The 22,327-nt window shown below is 36.2% G+C and overlaps 2 protein-coding genes across 2 annotated transcripts; both read right to left on the bottom strand.

The window, feature by feature from the left end:
• Positions 1-717: 717 nt before the first annotated feature.
• Positions 718-1,877, bottom strand: LOC128866898 (uncharacterized). Its single transcript, XM_054107939.1, has 2 exons — positions 1,689-1,877; positions 718-1,600 (listed from the first exon to the last, which is right to left on the bottom strand). Exon 2 carries the CDS (start codon positions 1,480-1,482, stop codon positions 1,039-1,041), a length of 444 nt encoding a protein of 147 aa, XP_053963914.1. The 5' UTR covers positions 1,483-1,600; positions 1,689-1,877; the 3' UTR covers positions 718-1,038.
• Positions 1,878-7,054: 5,177 nt separating this feature from the next.
• LOC128867255 (tigger transposable element-derived protein 6-like) lies at positions 7,055-18,290 on the bottom strand. Its single transcript, XM_054108360.1, has 3 exons — positions 18,050-18,290; positions 7,518-7,756; positions 7,055-7,459 (listed from the first exon to the last, which is right to left on the bottom strand). Exons 1-3 carry the CDS (start codon positions 18,288-18,290, stop codon positions 7,055-7,057), a joined length of 885 nt encoding a protein of 294 aa, XP_053964335.1.
• Between the last annotated feature and the right edge of the window lie 4,037 nt (positions 18,291-22,327).

The following is a 22,327-nucleotide window of genomic DNA, read 5'->3' on the forward strand; positions in this document are numbered from 1 at the left end:
CCTTTTTTATTGTATGTATTGAACAATATATTTTATTATATTTGCTGAATAGAATCCCGATTGAATACCACTGGCGCAAGACTGCTCGCGCCGCGCCACACTCAGAACCTTTTATACTTAAACTAGCCTTATTCCTACCCTAACTCTGCTGACACAGCGGTTCCCACAATGTTGTGCATTTCAGGTGAAGTTGCTGTCTGCCGGATGCTCGTGTGGATCACGTTGCATTAAGCAGACGCACTGTCAGCATATTTCAATACACAGGTGTGCTACTGCTGCAGGTGAGCGAGTTAACTGTGGTGTTAACTTGTATATAAGGGGCATGTGAGTAAATTTTTTCAATCTTCTTAGGCTATTTGTGATAGCAGTCTTCGATTTCGAGACGTTTTTATTGGTTATCCTGGAAGTTGTCATAATGCTAACGTATGGAAGAATAGCTCAATTTACCAAAAGATCACGTCGGGAGAAGTTCTGCTCGCTAATGGGGCAATAATTTTAGCAGACTCAGCTTATCCCATAGCAAAATATTTAATGGTCCCATTTAGGGACAATGGGCATCTTTCTACCGAAGAAAGAAGATTCAACTACTACCTCAGTTCAACGCGTGTATTATGTAATAGAACAGTCCTTCGGCGTTTTTCGAAAAAAATTTAAAATACTAAATCACATTGATGCATCGTATAAAGAAAGCTTCAAAAAATTATATATATATTACACGATTTTATCGTAACCCACGATGGCGATTCAAGTTCAGCGGATATTTTGAACAGCATTAATTTAGATCAAAGCATAATTTCTGCTCATGTTCAAACCTTAGAAACTGTCGAAAATATTACTGAAAGCAGTGAAGGAGTCATAAAAAGAAACGATTTAAAAATGTTATTTATGTCTTAAATTTGTAGTTAAAAGAAATAAAGGTCAACAAAAGAAAGGTACAATTTAATTCATATCACCACATATGTGTTTTTGTACTACGTTTATAAAACATTGCAAAATTATCTTCAAAAATTTATTTCGTATCAAAATTTATTTAAGCATTTACGTCCTCTTAGCTAAAATGTCTCGCAAAGAGTTTAGCACACCAATTTTCTCCTTTTCAATCTCAAGCTTTTCCCTCTCTAACCGTAGTACATCCTCATAACGGTTTTGTTCCTTGCTAGCTTCTTCCTTAAAAAATGATATCGCCTCATTTGCCGTTTTCTTGGAACGTTTCCTTGCGCTGCCAACCTGCTCTTCCAAATCGCACTCGCTTTCATCACCCGATGGGCCTGCCAAGAAAGACTGCAAATTTTCCTCTGGTGGCTCAACTGAATGCCGACAACCGTACATGGCATCAAACTCGTCGAAGTACTCCCAGGTGGTTGCGTCCCGACCTGATTCTTTATTTCGCTTTTTTATGCGTTTATACGATGCTAACAAATTAAGAAATTTTCTCTGGAGTACTTCCTTACTATCAGGAACATCTGGATTTACTGCCTTCATGGAATCTAGGACTTTGCCCCAGAGAACAGATCTTTACTTTTTACCGGCAGCGCATTCGACCTCCATGTCCAGCCGGCATCTAATTAGTAGCTTGCTCTTGGCAGTATTCAGTATTTCGCTGCAAATAAAGTAAAAATATATTAAATTAATCGGTATTATAATTATTAAAGTGCATAAAACATTAAATACATAACAATTACGCTTACCTTTCTTTTTCCATTGCATTTGTGTTAAGCTTGCAGACAAAAATTTTGTGTTGCCGGTTATTGAGGTTATTAGCGCGCGTGATGAGTAAATAGAACGTTTGACTTTTGCAAGTGTTGCCACAGATACAAGAAGAACGTGATACTTTGCAAAATTTGCAACACTGCTGTTCTGATTGCCATCGCGAACGTACCCTATTTTTAGCATCTTTGTTGTTTTTATTGTTTTCTATGTAATTAGTGCCAATTTTACTTTCTAATGAACGCAATTTTTGTTCAATGGATGATTGTAAATTACACGATTTTTGTTATTGTAAAATCACATACATTTAGATGGGTGCAACTGATGTTGGTGTGTTGCCCTTGAATTTTCAGAGCCCCACAATCTGCAGTTTTGTTTGTTGACATAACCATTTAAATGGAAATGCGCTTCATCCGACATCAAAACATTATTTAAAAAATCAATTTGTGTAACTAATTGTGTAAGAATAGAAAAACACGATAATTTTAACGTGTTGTGTTGTACTGTAGGGTTCCATAATAAATTTCCAATAATTCAATTATAACCAACAAAAAGAGAAAAATAAATATGTTAAAAAATAAAAAAGTTATTTATTTGTGCTTAACATAACAATAAAAAGCAAACGGTTTTAAAGCATTTAAGAAAGTTTACATATTTGTTTTTATTAAAGGCTTCTTAACATTTTTGTGATAAAAATATTTACTTTAATTTAATATTTCGTGGCTTTCCCCCCTTGCTGTTAAGACGGCCGCAATTCGTTGAGGCATACTGGCTATGCACTGTGTTATCTTCATCTTAAGATTTCGGTCATTATACCACACATCTTCGATGTTTTCCTTAAGCTATTGTATTGTGGTATTATTCCGCTGGTATAAGGGGCAGCCGATAACGCTGAATGAGTTAAAACAACTCATTAATTCGGTGAGTGCACCTGAATACCTAACTCCCTGACCTTGAAATTTAGCAATTGCATGTGGAAAACGCGTGACTTTAAGTTGCTGATAGAGCGTCTGCCGTATGTTGGTGATATCGGCTTACGCTGGCTGCTTGAACGTGGGAACCACTGAAGATCGCTGCCTAACTCCGCGACTGAATTAGGCTATGTTCAGAAACGCATTATAATGCGCAGTACTTGCAGCGCTGGCAGCACTGTCAATGTGACTTCATGCAACTGATAGATTTGTTGAAAAATTGCAAATAGATTTGTTGCATTTATGAACGCGCTGTGCAGTAAAATGGAATTGTTACTAAGTTTGGTCATGGACGATGTATGTGAGGAAAAAACCGATAGTCTTTTATTAAATTTAAGAAAAAAAACCGTGTAAAGCTTAAAAGAAGGACATATCTTGTCAAAAGTTTAATATCAAAACGGAAAATACCCAAAAATAAGTATTTTTTTGAAACAATTTAACTTTTTTTACTTCATCTACGACCTTAGCCCAGAGCACGCTCTTTTTCCTCCTTCCCGACGTGAACTCGTTCTCCATGCTCAGTCGGACTCTGAGCAGTAATTTTATCTCCGATGTACTAAAGTTATCACTAAAACCAAGAAAAGTATAATAAAATAAAGTTTAAATATCTTATTTTTCATCAATTTTTGTATTAAAAGCTAAAATAAATAATTAAATACCCACTTTTCATCAGACATTGTACTAGCGTATTTATTGGCAGTGTGAAAATTTTTGCTGCAAATAATGCACGACTTTTGATACAAAAATGACGTTTAAGAACGCGTTGCATTTGCAGTACTGCCATATTTGCATTTTTGAACACACTGCTCACTCTGAAATGGTATGTTGCGCATTATAATGCATTGTTGAACATACCCATAATGCGTTTCTGAATATACCCTATGGTCCGCTGAGACGGATGATGAAAATGGAGTTGATAGAAGAAATTATTTAAAAACTCTTTTCTCCTTATAAGTAATGATTTAAAATCATGAACCTAATTTAATGTAATCGTAAATAGAATACTTTTTTAATTTTTGTACTGAATTCATAATTTAAATTTTTTAATTATATTTTATTCAATAAAATAAATAAAGTTCATATCACATAATTTTAATTCACTATAAAATAAAAGGTACATTCCACAGCTTCGCTTAATAAAGGAAAATAAAAAAAAATTAAGTTCATCTTCGTTTTGTTTGTGGTAAAAAAAAAATCACTTTTGCAGACATTGGCTCAAAATCGATTTTAAGTCCAGAAGCGTTTTTATTCGTTCTTTCTCCAATTCAAGCTTCTCCTTCTCAACAGCCAATACCTCATCGTGTCGGGCCTGCTCTTTCATCGCCTCGTCTTCTAAAAAATGCATCAGTTCGTTGTTGGCATTCCTTCTGGATTGGGTGGTTCTTCGACTTGAAGTTGGTGGAGAATTTGTCGGTTCATTATCATTTCGTTCCAATAATGGCGACGATGGCAGCTCAAGCGAACTCTGCAAGTTTTCTATGGGCACATTAATGGAATGTCTGGTACCATACACCTCATCAAAGTCTTCAAAGTGAAGCCACGATGTAGCTTTCCTACCGGATGAGTTGTTGCGTTATTTTATCCGCTTATAGGTTACCAGCAAGTTAGAAAATTTTCGTTGCGCGATTTGCCCGTCTATTTTCAAATCTTTATTCACTTTTTTTATTTCTTCCGCCACCTTATTCCACAAAACACTCTTTTTCCTCCTCCCTGAAGCAAATTCACTTTCCATGCTCAGTCGGCCTCTGAGAAGCAACTTTACTTCCGATTTACTTAGATAATCGCTAAAATCAAGAAAAATGTAATAAAATATTGTTTTAATAACGTATATTTAATATATCTTTGCATTAAAAGCTAAAAAAAATAGTTTCATACTCACTTTTCATCAGACATCATATTAGCGTAATCAGCGGCAGTATTAAAATTTTTCCTGCAAATAATGCGCGACGTTTGATACAAAAATGGCGTTTTGGAACGCGATGCATTTGCAGTACTGCCATATTTGCATTTCTGAACGCATTGCAAACACTGCAAAAGTACGTTGCGCATTATAATGCGTTATTGAACATACCCTTATGCTGCGAGTATTGTTACACATGCTGCATTGCTTGCTCTGCGGATATGGTGGATATTGTTAATGTTGAGATATTGGTGTGGTTAGGTAGTGAAATAAACATATAAATATAAACTATTAATTATATTTATTTATTAATATTAATAAAGAGCGCGTGCGGGCGCTTGCTCTTTACTAGCCGGGTGCTCGATCCAATCTAATCTGTCTCAACGGCAACGACAAGCGGGCAAGCAGAGTGACGCTATCCCCACTTACTCACTTCATACATATATAGATAGATAAGCGCAGAACGCAACTGCGCAACTTGTATGTATAACATATGATGTATCAATATAATATATACTGTATAATATAAATGTATATACCTTACACATTCTCGACAGTTACATTTATTGTTGCGACTACTTTGTTATTAGAGCCGCAACATGGGTTATTGCTGGTGTTGTTGTCATGTGCCAAAGTTGAAATTATTATGTGTTAACTTATACTGCTGATTTGAGGTATGCCCAACAATTTTCGATGGGGTTAAGGTCCGGTGAATTGCCAGGCCATGGCAAAACCATTATTTCCATTGAATTCAGACTATTCACGCTCATCCTGGATGTGTGGCATGGAGCTCCATCTTGCATAGAGATGTATTCGTCTCTCGGACACTTCAGGGTTTATAAATATGGCAGCAAAACGTTTTTCAGCACGTCCACGTATTGGACAGAGCGCCTTCTTCCCGCAACAAAATGTAGCGGACCTGGTCCCTCTGAGGTTATACAGCCCTAAACCATAATACTGGGGGGGTGTTTGACCCTTGGCAGCACACAATCTTCAGAATATCGTTCTCCGGCTTTTCTGCGAACAAAATTCGCTGTGACCCCTTCCAATCGACATTCATCGCTGAAGATGATCTGTTAGAAGAAAAACAAAACCAGAAAAAAGTGTGAATATTCACATCTTCTTACTGCTATAAAGGAAAAAAATGTTTTTTTTTAACTTACTTTTTTCCAATATTCCCCGTCGAAATCTCTGTGAGGTTGTGCTCAAAGTTTCCGCCAATTTCGCTTACACGGTCCTTTTTTGCTGCTGTTTAATATAGATCGGTTTGTTTGCCTCTACTTCCTTCTTGCAAGCTATGCAGTTGATGGATGGTCATTCCCACTTCCCATGGTGTCCTATATAACGGTGAACATCACCTAAATGGTGATGAACGGCTATCAAAGGTGACTCCAAATACAGCTCCAACGGTGGTAACAGTTCAAGTCACCACCGTGAGTAGGGTAGTGAAGAACAATAAATTTAATCGACGGTTAGGTCGATTACATTCCTGTTCATATCCTCAACACACCTATTTTTTAATAATTTCACGCTAATATCTCTGCTCGGGCGCCATGAAAAATCAGCACTATTTTGTGATGATACAACTTAATATCACTCTATTAAAAAAATAAGTCCATAAGTCCATGTTAAATGATGGTGGTGTAGTTATAACCAATTAGCCTGCAGTTGGCTATCTTTACTTAGGTCGGAAAACTCGAATGGAGCCTTAACGTGGAAACAATGAAATTCTTCACTATTTAACACAAAACATATTTCCTTTACAATAAATCAACTATCTAACCGGTCCCTCGATATTTCTGCCTCAGGTTTACGAAACGTTGACTGGGAGGGCACAAAACGCGAATAGGCGCTATCGTGTATCCCACTGGCGGTGTCGCGGATATCAGAACATCCTTAAATGTATTCGAAAAAAGCGACATCCGAAGCCTAGCTACCCTCTAGGTTTTCTTCGAGAAGGAAGCCTAGCCTGGGCATAGCTGAGGGAGCCATACTCAGCCAGAATCGCAAATCGAGAAAATCGTAATTAGTAAAAATATTTATTTGGAAAGGAGCTACAGCTGATTCCGGCTGATTTGCGGTGACCACTATATCTCTGAACTGGATCCTCTCAATTTAAAAAACCAAACAGATTTTGTTAAAGTAATGTTAAACCGAGTAATTCATCGCAGGAATAAGCAAAATAAATTTTTTTTGACAAAATGGCGGTTTCTCAAAAAAAATTATTTTTGACCAAAATGCCGGCCTTAAATTAGTATAAGTAAAAATATTTATTTGGAAAGGGGGAGCTACAGCTAATCTCCGAGAGCTCCTCTCAAAAAAGACGTTTTGCGGTGACCACTATATCTCTGAACTGGATCCTACTAGATTTCCTCGCAATAGAGTTCCACTAATATGTCTTCATGGTCCTGAATTTTCTCTGTCACCTCCACTCTTGGAACATATTATTAATTTTTTTATAACAAATAAAGTTAAATTAATTAAATTTTCCACCTTCTTCTACTTCTGGGTTTAACAATTCGGAGCTGGAGTAAAGGACACCTTCTTGCCGGAAATTTTCTGCCATTTCAAAGATTTTAAAATTTGTTTCCATAGGGTTTTCCATGAAAAATGTTTCCAAGGTATTTAATGCGGATAATGCCTCCTTAACACTAGTGGCTTTTGAGACATCATGATTCTCTTCTGAGTTTTCATCTCCACTACTGATTTCAGATGAAGGCACATCGCACAGGTTCGCAACAATTTGTTCATCTGTAAGAAGTCCTCTACATTGAAGCTCGTCATCGCAATGTATGTATTCTTCGGTGTTTGGTATTTCCTCCAAAATACCAAGCTCAACTTCGCAGCTTACCACATCTGCGTTTGTATTACAAATTCCTGCCTGGAAGATATGTAATCATAAGTACAGATATGGTTGCATTCATGTAACGACTTCTTACCTTCTTGAAACAATTACAAATTGTTTCAGGCTTCACTAACCACCAAGCCCTTTTGATATAATGCAGAACGTCCAATATAGATATTGATTTAATATAAGTTTGAAGTGGAACTCCACGTTCAATTGCACTTATCTGTTTTCGAACAAGAATTTTCCTATACTCTGCTTTGAATGCGTGTATAATGCCCTGGTCAAGGGGTTGAATCAAAGCAGTAGTGTTAGGTGGGAGAAATTCTATTTCTATGTTGCGAGGTTTGAAGTTTATTTTATGACAAGAAGCGTTGTCAACGAAGAGTAAAATATTTTTGTCTTTGGCGACCATATCATTATCAAGTTCCTGAATAATTTCAGACCACAATGTTGACGTCATCCAAGCTTTTACATTTGCAAAATAAGGCAAAGGTGGATTACGTTTTTTAAAACAGCGAGGATTTTTAAATTTGCCAATTGTGTATATTTTTTTAAATGTTCCGGTAGCATTACACAAAAATAGTAGTGTAAGTCGAGATTTTTGGGTTTTCCATCCGGTTGGTTTTTCACAATTGGTCATAAACGTTGCATTTGGTAGGGCTTTGTATAAAAGTGCACTTTCATCAGCATTAAAAATGTCATCAATTTTACGGTTTTTAAGGATGTTAGGTAAAAATTCGTTTTTAAAACTGGCTGCGCTTACTTCATCATTTTCTTTTCCTTCACCATGAAATCTTTTAAATTTAATACCATAACGTTGACGCCATCTCCATAGCCAGCTTTGAACAGGATCAAAATCATCTTTCAACAGAATGGCAAACTCTTTTGCTTTGTTTAGCAAAACATCACTCGATAATAAAGCATTTTTTGTTCGCTGCTGATTAAACCAATTGAAAAGAGCCTCTTCCACTTTTGTATGAACACCCTTTCTTTGCCTTTTTCGCTGTAAATTTGCGGAATTACTAACTCTGGTTATTTCTTCTGCCATTTTAATTGTTCTGTTGACCGTGCTGATATTGCACTTGAATTTGTTGGCAACGTCCTTCTTTTTTGTTCCATTTTCACAAAGATTTATAATTTTTAATTTATCTCTTATAGACAACGCAGTAACTCTTTTATTCATTTTCGTACGAACAAGTGAAAATATGTATGAATGTACATACATATAAATATATGCACGAGAAACAGACTACAAGTTGAAAAGAGAGTAACATTGTGTGCATATAGCTTGCATTTTTGTGAAGTTTTTCAAGTGCTGAAAAGAGATACATAGATCTATTGTAGATAAAATTAAGTTTTGAAAATTTTTAGTGCTGCTAAGCGAAGTATTTTTCATACAAAGCGACCAAAACTTCCTAAAAAACAGGGTTGTTAAACGGAAAAGTGTTGCTAAGCGAAAATGCAGCTAACCGTTTAATTTTCATACAAAATCCATTTTGTGTGACACATTTTTATAAAATTGTGCACGTAACCAGTAAATGCACCTAAGCGAATAGGCAGCTAAACAGAATATACTGTATAATGTTTTGGCCCTATATTATTCGTTTCATGACTATAGGACATATAACAAAATAACAAAAGAAAAACGGTTTAAAATTATTTGTTTATTAAATTGTGTTTCCATTCGTTTGAATAGATTTGAATATTCTTTTTGGCATAGAATTAATTAAATTTTTAAGGAGGTTTCCATCTAAAGCATCCCATTCTCGTAGAATGGCAGCTTTTAAATCGTCAACTTTATTATACTGCTGATTTTCAGCATAAACCTTCCTGGCTAGCAGGCCCCAAATATTCTCTATTGGATTGAGATCCGGAGAGCATGCTGGCCAGCCCAAAAGAGGGATGTTTTTGTCTGAAAACCACCCTTTCGTTTCCCGACTACTGTGGATTGCAGCATTGTCCTGCTGGAAAATCCATGACTTCTGCCTGTTTGCATTTAAAAAAGGCAGCAGACTGCATTGGAGCACGTTTGTGTAGTCCCGGCTATTCATTTTGGAGGAAACGAATTGCAGCTCCAACTTCGAATCCATCGAAAAAGCTCCCCAAACCATAGCCGATCCACCACCAAAATTTCTCTTAGAAAAAATTTGGGGCTCCTTTCTTAAATCTCTCCAATAGCCACGGTTGCCATCAGGGCCATCAAGATTCCATTTTTTCTCATCTGAAAAAATTATCTAAAGTGATAGAAATTTTTTTACAATTACCATTTTTTGAGTGTGGTATTACGTACCTGAGACCAGTCCGTGGCCATGTGTTGTTTGGCGAATTCCATTCGAGCAGCTTTGTGACGAGCAGTCAAATGCGGTGCCAACTTAAGTTTTTGGCGGCATATGTTTGGGGCTTGATGGAGCACCCTCCAAATCGTTGATTTTGACACCTTTTTTGAAGTTAAATTCACCAGTTGCGAACAACTTGTAGATTTATTACTGGCATTTTTTATTATTACGCGACGGTCCCGATCAGAAAGCTTCGGTTTCGGTCCTCCGCGTCGTTTTGTGTCATATTCTGCCGGATTTGATAAAAAATTTGTCACCACGTGTCGGCTGCGACTTAATTTTTTCGCGATTTCTGTGACGCAGAAACCCTCCTCATCCAACGCAGTAATTTTACCTCTCTCGAATTCGGAAAGTTTTGAACCACGTGGCATATTGACATTTATTGTCTTTAAAAACTATTTTAATTAAAAGTAGTACTCAGCGAACACGTGTATGCACTTTAAAGCTTCAATTCCTAATGCGTTCTATAGTTATGAAACGGGAAAAGTAGTGACGAATTGCTCTGACTCGTGCTCAAAGTAACGGTACAAACAAACACAAAAACACCACGATGAAAAGTTGTTGTTTATTGATACTAAGAAGAATAACGGTATTATTCCATATATTCATTTATTTTTACAGAGTACCTACATATTTTTGGAGTAAAGATTAAATATTCATGTTATGTGTCCTATAGTTATGAAACGCACCTTATTCACTATAACAGGTGATCAATCATGAGGTGCTTTTTTCAATAGTTAAAAAAAAAACAAAAATGTAAATTATGTTCAAAACCTTTATTTATCATTTGAAAGGACATTCTTTGACATTTACTTTTTGAATATGACTTCATTCAAATGTTGGCCGCAACTACGCTTAAGGTGGTCCATTCTGAAGGTCCAATTTTCAATCACTCGTTCGAGCATTTCGACTGGTATGTCGTGAATAACACGCGTAATGTTGGCTTCCAGAGCTTCAATCGTAGCTGGTTTATCAGCATAGGCCTTGGACTTCACGAATCCCCAAAGAAAAAAGTCCAAAGATGTGATATCACAAGATCTTGGTGGCCAACTCACAGGTCCTAAACGTGAAATCAGCTGCTCTCCGAAATGACTTCTCAATAAAGTCATTGTTTCACGAGCTGTATGGCAAGTGGCTCCGTCTTGTTGAAACCAAATGTCGTAGAGATCATTAGATTCAATTTCAGGTAGCAAAAAGTCCGATATCATGGTACGGTAGCGAGCACCATTCACAGTTACGTTGCGGCCATCATCATTTTTGAAAAAATATGGACCGATGATTCCACCAGCCCATAAACCTCACCAGACCGTTGTTTTCTCTGGGTGTAAAGGTAGCTCTTGAACCTGTTCTGGTTGCTCTTCATCCCAAATACGGCAATTTTGCTTATTGACGTAACCATTGAGCCAGAAATGCGCCTCATCGCTGAACAAAATTTTGCTCGAAAACAGCGGATCTTCTTCAATCTTTTCAAGAGCCCAATCAGCAAAACGGTGACGTGCAGGAAGGTCATTTGGCTTTAGTTCTTGTACGAGCTGTATTTTGTATGCTTTTAAATGAAGATCCTTCCGTAAAATTGACCAAGTTGTTCCATACGACAGTCCAAGTTGCTGAGAACGGTGCCGAATCGATTCATCGCACAGTGGTCCCGCTGCGTAGGAAGAGCGGTCATAGGAACTTTTGGCGTGATAAATGACTTTTTAGTACGTTTTTAAGTTGATAAATGTTTTTATTTGTTAAAAAAACATTAAGACATATAAAAAGTAATATATATATAATAAGAATATATATAAGATATAATAATAATAATATATATATAATAAGAATATATATAAGATATAATAATAATAATATATATATAATAAGAATATATATAAGATATAATAATAATAATATATAATAAAGTAATATATAATTAATATAAAAAGTCAAAGGAAAATTAGGTACACACATTTTTTACATAAAATTTTTTTGTTCCGTTTAAGATTTTGCATAAATCTTAAATTATAAACAGTAATAGAAAAAAACATTAAATTCCGAAAGGATGAGTTAACTTATTCTTATATATGAAAATAATAAAATATTCACTTTCCAAAAAGTTAATGTACTTAGAAATACAAAACTTTTAACTCAGTAAATCTAACACTTCTCTTGACATCATAGATTTCTTTTTACATGGTAATTTTCGTAGACTAGATATAAATGGATCGGAATTAAGAAGAAGCCTGTGTAAAAGATCCGTGCTAGTTACAGTTCTTGAGTGCTTTCTGGTATAGTCACGTCTGAATTGTTTCACTAATTTATAACATGATTCAGCTGCCTCCTCTGATAATTCTCCAATTGATAATAAACAATGATCGATTACCTCCGACCCATGAATGAGCACTTTATGAACTGATGCAGGTAAATTATACCATGAATATTTACTAACTAGAATTTTAGCAGTGTCTAGTGCGTATATTTTGAATTTATTCGAATTAATTTTAAAACCAGATGAAAGACATTGTAGGAGATAACTACATCTGTCTATAACGTGTTTGTCTATTCCTGTGATTTCGGATGATATGGTTGAATGAAGGAAAAATTTTCGTGCTGTATTTCCATCATTAGAGGTGCCACTTCCTCCACTTCGCGGTTTGTCAACTATCAAGCCTAATTGTTCTCTAAACTCCCTCTGAACGAATTCCTTTCTCTTAGCTAAAAGTGCTTTTTCCTCAGATGAACGTGCTTGCCACCTTTTAAATTCGATTCTATAAGAAACATGAATAAAGTATTCAAAAAATCTAATCCAAGAATGCAGGGGTGATAAACCAAATTCAAATCTATTGGAGTTTAATTGTTTGTTTCTACACTTTTCTACGTTATTCATTTCTTTAGGTGTCGCACCACAAATCTAACATTTACTCGTAGATGAGTCACATAGGTACAGATTAGACCCTATATCAAGCGCAGTCGCAGGTCATCGCAGCTGGAAACTATTTTTCCTTAAAGAGGACATATGTAAGAATATTTAAATGTATGTTTCATTTGTGCGAATTCGTGCGAACTTAGTTAAAACTTTACAAACTTCTTATAAAAAAAAAAAAATGGGAAATTTTAAAGTACGTATTTCGTACGGTCTGAAAACCCATCAAATAATAATTAAAAAAGATAAGAAAACGTTCAACATGTTTTACATACCTTCAACTTGAATTTCCATTGTACAACAGGTCATAAACACAGTAATTCTTAGAAAAATAACACTTCCCGGAACTGCGTAAGTACGGAGCGGAGACCACGCTAACTATCACTTTTCAAATTCTCTTACTTTGGAGGCACAATTATAAGTGAAGTGTTTGTGCAGTTGAAATTTCTTTTATACTCTAAGTTACTATGACTAATGAACTAACATTTAGCTAAATATTGTTGCATAATTTTAACATGACTATTTTCATCCAATGTCCTATGGCGGAACCACTGTGCATCGCGGTTTTCACGTACACTCTCTGCTACTGCCGCTATATTCTCAATGCTTCTTGCTGGACGTGGTCTATTCGGTCGAGAATTATCCACCAATGAATATTCGGATTCAAATTTGTTGATGGTATGTCGAATAGTGTTTAAGGCAGGCCGATTATGTTGACCATAATGCGGTCTAAGCGCACGAAAAGCATTTGTCACAGAACGCTGATTTTCATAATACAGTTGAACAATTTGTAGACGTTGTTGCGGTGTGAGTCTTTCCATGATGAAATGCCAAACGCTGTTCAACAAATCCACGATGACAGTTTGCCACAACTCGCGCGCGATCTGTAAAAAAAACGCAAATGAAAAAAACTCCTTAATTGATCACCCGTTAATTTGAATAATTATATGAACACTGAGAACTTGATAAACTGGTTACGCTTAAGGGGTTATACGCAGTTATGAAGCAAATAAAAGACGGGTTGTCAAGGATTTATCCTGAAGAAACTTCAGAATATTTTAATTTGAAAATTTTTGGCGGTTATAAAAGCATCCTTCAAGAACGTAACAAAATTTTTTATTTATGAAAATGTTGATTATAGAGCGCGCTGCAGGCGATTTCTGGAACCTCCTTTAAAAAAAGAAGATTTACGGTGTACATCGTAACTCAGGATTGGATTATCTGAAATCAAAAAACCAAACAAATTTTGTTAATATATTAGATTATCTAGTAATTAATCGTTCGGCTAATCAAAATAGTGAATTTTCACAAAATGGCAGCTTTTAAAAGAAATGATTTCGATTTTTACGTTAAAATTTGGCCGTAAATTGATTATAAAATGGAAAATAAGTATCAGATTTACAAAAGGACCACACGACATTCAATTGTAAACCATATAATAATGATGTGGGGAGTATCTCGTATTTATTAACTTGATCAATCAGTTTCCAAATACAGACTAAACTTATAAGCTATGAGAAACTTAAATTAGGTCTTAAAGAAATATTCAAATGTATGTAAGTATTAATGTGTTTAGGGAAATTCAGCAATGGAAGTACGTATATATGTGAATGTGTATTAACATTAACATTACTAAAGCTAAGAGTCTATGTCAAGTTTACAGTAGATGTAAGATAACAAATGTGAGTGTAAATGCAATAACAGTAGATTGACCTTATTGAGAGTTTATAAAAGGTAAGTATGTTTAATACTATGTATGTACAATATGTAAATTAAGTATGTGTGCATGTAACGTGTTAAATGGTAAGAAAGACTAAGTACAATTAAATAAAAGAGTATGGTTATGATTATAAGTAAGTATAGTAGGATGTAACATTATAATATAACTATATAAAACTTAACCTTTATATACCTTATGGACCGCCCTATTCCCTTTAAAAAGAACTGTGGTTCCTAAATCTTTCTCCACAATCTGTTCTTCGTAAAGGGGGGCTAATTTATTTCCTAGCCTAATGTTTCGCTTTACCATAACCTTATCACCTACACTAAATGTACGTACTATTCGGTTTTTGTTATGAGTTTCTAATTCGGATTGCTGCGCCTGTCTTATACAGGCCGATATTTCGTTATTTATATTTTCTGTAGTGGGTCGAAATATGCCGACTGGACTTTTGTTTGTTACAGAATGTATTGTTTTATTATACTCTATAGTTGCAAGCAATATCAAATCCTTTGTGTCGTCAATGCTCCTCTCTAGCTTCAGGCACCTAGCTATCTCTGCCAGCGTATTGTGAAACCTTTCCACTTGGCCGTTAGAGGTACTGTGAAGAGGTGGAGCATTTACGACTTGGATACCGAAACTGTTGGCAAGAAGATATCTGACGGTATTTGAGTTCAATGATTTCTCATTATCGCAGAGAATAATTCTGGCCTTAGGAAAAACGTTCAAAGTATATTCTGCCGTTTTCACCCTTCAGAATGTCAGTTAGAGGCTTGGCTATACTGGCGAAGTCTTTCACGAAACACCTGTAATAACTGGCTAATCCTAAAAACGATCTGAGACTGTACAGTGTTTTTGGAGCCGGGAAATTTAGCGCTTACTTTATCCGAACATGTTTTAATGCCATTCCTTGACACTACGAAACGGGGTACTTCGTTTAAAGAAATTGAATTTTTCTACTGAAACCTTCATGTTAGCATCACATAAACTTTTTAAGACAATAAACTCACCTTTAATATAAATAAAAATTTAATTAAAATATAATATGTCGTTCCATGATGATCCAAATGTGAGAACCATACGCAAATTCTGATGGCGCTCTTTCTTTGCCGTGGTCCAAGGCTTACTTGTGGGTGGCCCATCCACTAAATTGCCGTCACTGGTAACGCGTACATGTGGACTTTTTTTTTTACACGCAACACCGAAATGCCAACAAATTACCACTTAACACTTTTGTAATTAATATAAAGCCCGATCTGAAATTTTTTTAGCGCGACGATTTCTCACTGGGCAGAAGAACGTCAAGTTCTAACACTACTCACTCGCACATTTGTCACCTTTTTTTTTTCAGTATATATTCATTAATGTTTATTGCAGTATATACATAGATAGATATACATATAGATATGTGCATAGAAATATATATGCAATACGTTGCTTACGTATTATTGTATATGGATTATTATATTAAGTATAATTAATAGTTGATAACATATTACCTGGTTGGCTGACACGTCCTGATGCTTCTGATTGGAAAATCGCAGTGAAATTTATTATTAGAATTAAAGCGAAAGTAACCTCGCCGAACAACGTTTAACACGGTAAACGTTTTAACTGTTCGGCGGGGAAATGCCAGGGTTAACGGCCTTCACGTTGCAGCGACTGGAAACGGTGGTTAGCAACAGTCGGAACGGTCGGCGCAGTTACCATTAGGGTGGCTAAAAATGTATATTGAATATTAGGGTGTGGCCTAAACATATGTCTTTGACATGCTGTTCTTTCGTGGGTGAGAATATTATTACGTCATCCACGTAAACATAACAGCTCCTACCTATTTGTTCCCTAAGAACGTCATCTATCGCTCTCTGGAATATGCTTGGCGCGTTCTTTAGACCGAATGGTAGCCTACAGAATTCGTATTTTCCGTTGTTTACGGAAAAGGCTGTTTTTTCTCTGTCACGCTCTGCGAGAACGATTTGATGAAACCCTGATTTCAGATCAAGGGTTGTAAAATACTGTGACCGACCCATGTTTGATAAAATGGACATAACGTTTGGTATGGGGTATTTGTCGTCACACTTTGGCCAAAACTTCCGGCGATAGGTCCTCACATTCTTGACGGATATTGTCTTTAAGAGCTGCAAGAGTCTGAGGCTTGTTGACATAAACCCGCGACTTCAAAAAGCCCCACAAAAAGAAGTCTAGAGCGGTCATATCAGGCGAACTTGCTGGCCAGTGCGAATCGCCAAAACGGGAGACTAAGCGCCCGGGAAATGCATCCTTCAGCATATCGGTTGTGGCACGTGCAGTGTGTGCCGTTGCACCGTCCTGTTTGGAACCACATGTTTTCCAATCCCAATTCATCAAGTTGCGGCAAAAAGAACTCGTTGATCATTGCTCTGTAGCGCTCACCATTCACAGTAACCGTTTGGCCCGCGACGTCTTCGAAGAAAAAAGGTCCATCGGCTCAGGTTTTTCCTGCCTACCATTATAAATAAAACTGCGCTTTTGTTGCCGATTGTTATTGTTTTGGAAATGAGGGTTTTTTTGGCCGCCTGAATTGGCTAATTGATTATTGCTGGTTTCAGCTACTACTTTTTTAATAGTTTGACTTTTGCTATTTTCATCGAAACGCTGTGAAAAATTTGTTGCAAAAATATAACGTTCATGATTTGCCTTTACCTCCTGAGCAAGTGCCAATGCAGACGGTAAGTCGGCTGGACGTGTAGAAAATAAAATATCGGAAAGAGGTTTTTTTAGGCCGGAAATAAAAACACGCAGCGCATCCATTCTGTACTTCTCGTTTATAGAGTTTGCTATATGACCTTCGTAAGTCATTATAGTCTTATTGGTAAGAAGGGTGAGCTTTCTTTCGACCCCATAGAACTTCAATACCGTCAGACTTGCCTTAAAGTACTAAGTTCCTGCTCTATTAAATAAACCGGTCTCTTATCGGCATAAGTAAAATCTAGCCTCGTTATTATGGCCTTAAAATTCAACACGGTATTGAAGGAAGCCAAAATACCATCTGCGGCGCCTCTTATTTTCTTTCTGATCATTGCGACCGCTTGGTAATGCTTTGAGCATTCAATCGTACCTTTCGTACAGTTTGTAGACCGTGTGAGCCGCTTGCCTCCATGAGACATAGTTCTCTTGTTTGCGTCAAACTCAGGCAAGGATTTTACGAGGTCAAGGGTTTCATCGCATTTCACATGACCTACAAACACCGATCCAGTTCTCTTCTTTCCTCTCTAGTACTTCGGTCATCAAAACGAAGGCAACGCATAAGTGTCTTGAATCGCTTAATATTCATGACAAGGCCAAACTTTCAATCCCATCATCGTCTATTCCCCAAAGTTCTTCCAGATATTGACGATTCCCCCTGTATGCTCCTGCAAGGTATAATAACCCAATAAAAGCTCGTATTTCTATACGGTCAGTGGGTTTAATGTCCCTTTCTCTAGAAAAATTGTTTCTAATGGTCTCAATGTATTGGTTGGTGTATGTTACTATTATGTTTAATTTATCGTCGGCAAAAATATTATTCCATATATCAACAGCAGTACTAGCATTTCTTGCATTCCCTTTTACTCCAGGTAAGTGAATAATTATGTTGTGAGGTCCTCTGCGTGCACTTTGGAGAGGTGGATTTTGATTCCACTTACTGATCTTATCTTTTCCTAGAAAAAAATGTATGTCTCCAGAATTTTCATCATCTAGGTCGGTCTCATCATCCTGCTCTGTCTTGGAATTTTCACCCCGTTCTTCTACCTCGTCATCTGAAGCAACATCGCTTTCCTCCCCAAATTCGTCTTCCATTGTGGGATCGTCGTCATCAGCCACCAGCAAATTTATAACTTCTTCCACGTCTTTGGACTCATTTAAATTGAAGTATCGACGAGACATTTCTATCAAGAATATAAAACAAATTAAAACATAAAACCTTTGTAACGAGTTTGGGCGCAATGTGCCCTGCAGGCCACATCAATAAATCAGGTTATTTTCAACTAACTATTAAAAATTAATAAATTATTTAGTATTAAAATGGGGCAGTAGTTAATTTGAAATCAGTAATTTGGAAAATACTTACTTTAAAAAATGTGATGAGTTAGGGCGCAATGAGCGTCTCCGATCAAACTGCGTATAACTTCACTTTGGGAAGGGAAAACACAAATTGAGTTGATTTGATATAAAGAGCACACCATAAGAAGCAGCTATTGAGCAAAAGAGTAGTAAACGGTAAAAAATAATAGAGTGAGACAAAAAAATGTGGGAGCTGTGCCTCACAGATCGGGTGCGCCCGACGGAGGGTTAACTACACTGAGCATATCACTTACATTCAATATTACATATAAGCTCCTTCCTTTGCTTTGACGCCGCTGCTTCAGTTGCCTCCGGTTTTCTTCCTCCTTGAATGTCATTCAAGGTCGACATGAGTTGCATTGATAAAATATATGACTTTATTTTGCAACTGATTAAGTTGCTTCGTTTTGGTGCTGCTTTATTTAAATCAGTATTTAACTTGTACTTGATTTTATAATTTACCCGGCCCCACGTTGGGCGCCAATTAAACAATTATATTTGATATAATATTAATTTATTTAATAAAGAATACTTTTGTATCATTCGTACATCTTATTAGTCCAGTTGCCGCAAACAGAAAGAAAGCTTAATTCTAATTAGAATACCCTGAGGCCACCGCTGCTCACATTCCGCTACTCACTCTCCGCCGCATATCATAATATCTTCAACCACCAATACTCCAATAAGTTTCTGCTTACGCCAAAACTCCAATGAGATTCTGGTCTTTTACTTCATTACCAATTAGAACGACTACCAACAAGACCAACTGGTGTTCAGTCTCCGCTGCCAGCAATAGACACCGCTCTCCCAGCATTCAACGTACTCTTGCATTGCAAGTGTTTGCAAAGCCATTAACTATTTTACTTATTTACAATGCTGGAATAATGACCAGAGACAAAATATGTTACGTGGGTGACCATCATAGTTTATTGGCTTAACTTATACCCACATCATGTAAATATCGTCTGGTAAAGAATATCATAACACAACATCAATCCCACCGGGGGATTGGTGTGTTTGTATGTTCGTATCAGTTTGCCACGCGCACTAACACACAAATAGCTAGGCATGCTAGCAACGGGCGAAGCCCATGTTTATGCTATAAATTAATATTTTATTTTGTTAATTATATTTTTAAAAATAACCGTGGACTCGAAGTCCACGTCTTTATTTTTATTATGTCAATTTAAGACTAACTTTACAATAATTCTTACTTCTACTTAACACCTAAATTAAGTCACGTTGAACTTGCATGTGCTGGGAAAATCTTGAATTTGGCCAACGCAGCGTTATCTGTTATTGTTGCGCGTGTGGTGTCGTTAACCCGTGGGATACAGTCGTCATATGTTATTTGATGCCTTATTTTGCAGTGTCTCCGCTGTTGCAACATTAGATGTGTTATTGCAACATTAGATGTGTGTTATATCATTACATTAATACTATCTTCTAAGTTATAATAATATTTTGAAACATAGATATAGGTGCATTAAATATTAGATTTTGTGGATCGACTGACATAAAATGAGTATATAATTATTCTATACTTAATTCATTATAAAAAAGATCGGTTGTCTGTAAAGTCGGTTTACTGACGATAGTTCTACGTGATAACGTGTTTTTTTTTTTACAATTTTACAATTACACAGTGATCACGAACTATTTGAAGTGTCTGAATAAGTTTCAAAAATCTTTATAAACACAAAGCAAAAAAACCAAAAGATACCACGGTGCTGCTGCTTATTGGATGGCTCACATCGTCCATTGGTGGTAGTCCAAAATCTTCAGCTATTGGTAACAAAATCAAAAATATTAAAATTTATTAAATCTTCGCGAAAAGTTAACTGGACAAGTGTAAAATAGCGTACTCTTTCTAAGTTAAATTTGCAAAATAAAAAATCAGCTCAATATTGTAAACAGTAGCGGCCAGCTGTTCTCATATGAAGAATTGCCAAATGCGAAAATGACACAAAAAGCGCCACCTGCCGTGGCTGTAAAATCTCCAAATACAACCCCTACTAGGAAAAATACAAGGAAAAATTTTTGCGCATCGTTAAAAATAAGAAAATGGAGATCTTAAAAAAGAAATTAAAAATTTAAAATTAAACTCAGAGAAAACGAGCGAACCTCGAATAGAATATTTTACTGATGAAGATGAGGTTATCAAAGAGACGGAATTCATTCTCAGCAAGCGTGACAACGTGATAAGAAAATACTGATGGAATGGTTGCATTTTTCAAAAAAAAATTTTAATTTATTTTTATTTGTTTCATAGACATTTTGTATGGGTATAGAGAAGGAGGTAAATGGAATCGCAATGGAATTGATCAGGTTGCATTTATTTGTACGCATAAATACTGTACGGTCAAACTAGTTTGTTTGTCCGGCGGCGATGCTGACAAAAACGCTATGATTCGTTGAACTCCAAAAATATACTGTCTTTATTCTGTTACAAATTCTCAATTTATATTCTATGGTAAATACATTGTACATAAATTTGCGTATGCCTAACAATGCATAAGTATACAAACATTTTTGCATATTGTATTTGGAAATTTGCGGAAAACAGTACCCACCAAACATATTTATGTCACGCATCCACGTTTCAATCAGAATCAAATAATCAACGTGTCTTTTTCAATATTTTCAATATCTGCAAAGTGAGCAGGCAAACTCTGTGAGTTAAGGTTCGTTATTAGAGTTTGTCCTGCATTGTTTGAGTCATTACAGAATTTTACTGCATTATCAGTAATTGTTCGAAGTGTGTCTCCACGAAGTCGAATGTATTCGTTACGGATATCTCTTGTTGTCTGTGAATCGTTTCCCTCCCGTCCGTGTTTAAAGCGAAATGGAGTATCTTTTTCAGTGATAATATACAAGGAATTTAACATTATTGGAGAATTACGAATAAAAATACGTCATTTAGAATTCAACCATATATTTAAATTGAAAATATGGTTTATTGGCGATACTGGGTATTTTTTGAGAAACTTGATAATCCTTTTCCTCCCTCCTCACTTTGGGAATTGTTGTGATTTGCTCCGCTACCCCCTTCAATAGTTTCTGTACTAATTCATGCTTCCGATCGAGTGGACTGCTTGTGATAAATGTTGAGCGGATCTCGGCCTCCTTCCACCAATTTTTCTTGTCCATCCCTACAATCTTCTTGAAATTGTAGAGATCGAGCTTCACCACTTGGAATCCAGTTTCGCCTGGCGATGTCCAAATTACATATTTGTCGTCCGTTCCTCTTGAAATAGACTGACAAATTACACCAGTGGTCGACGCTGAAGTTGATACTGGCAATAATTCGTCGAGAAAATCGTCTATCGATGATGGCACATCTGCAGGAATAATTGTGATAGGTGCAGTCGTGCACGACATGTTAGTGGTGGGGAAGATTGTTTTTTTTTTCGTAAACATAATGTAATATTCTCCTTTGTGGAGACACTTCTGAAAATCCTCGAATTCTGTCGTTTGGGCTTTCAGCGCCTTTAATGTATTGAAAATTCCTTGTTGCATCAAAGACACATCCCTCTTCCATAGAAGGCTGCGTTCTTTGATACAGATCCTCTCTATCATCCTCTCAACACATTTATTATCTTGAATAAGAACGTCTTCTCCCACAATAGTTCTATTAATTCTAGAATAGAGATTAATTGAATCAATCCACCGTCTTATAGCGTCGGTAGTGTTTCCTCGCAACATAACTCCGCCAATATGTCCTGCGTCTCGCGAATATCCACTGGATGATCCTGTATCTTCTTTGTATCTCCATGCCTATAAATAAATTATTAATTTTTTTTTTAAAGAATAATGAAAAATTACTATCTTACCTTTTTCTATTTCGGAATTGATTTGTT

This window comes from Anastrepha ludens, chromosome 6 (genome assembly GCF_028408465.1).
Source record: "Anastrepha ludens isolate Willacy chromosome 6, idAnaLude1.1, whole genome shotgun sequence".
Classification (NCBI taxonomy): Eukaryota; Metazoa; Arthropoda; class Insecta; order Diptera; family Tephritidae; genus Anastrepha; species Anastrepha ludens.

What these genes read in the sequence shown, in the direction of transcription:
- LOC128866898 (XM_054107939.1), bottom strand. Translation starts at nt 1,482, where the DNA reads ATGAAGGCAGTAAATCCAGATGTTCCTGATAGTAAGGAAGTACTCCAG.
- LOC128867255 (XM_054108360.1), bottom strand. Translation starts at nt 18,290, where the DNA reads ATGTCTCGTCGATACTTCAATTTAAATGAGTCCAAAGACGTGGAAGAA. An exon ending in TCTAGGAAAAGATAAGATCA is followed by an intron (nt 7,757 to 18,049) that starts GTAAGTGGAATC and finishes CTCGCAACATAG; the next exon opens with AAATAGAATTTCTCCCACCT. An exon ending in TTTGTAATTGTTTCAAGAAG is followed by an intron (nt 7,460 to 7,517) that starts GTAAGAAGTCGT and finishes CATATCTTCCAG; the next exon opens with GCAGGAATTTGTAATACAAA.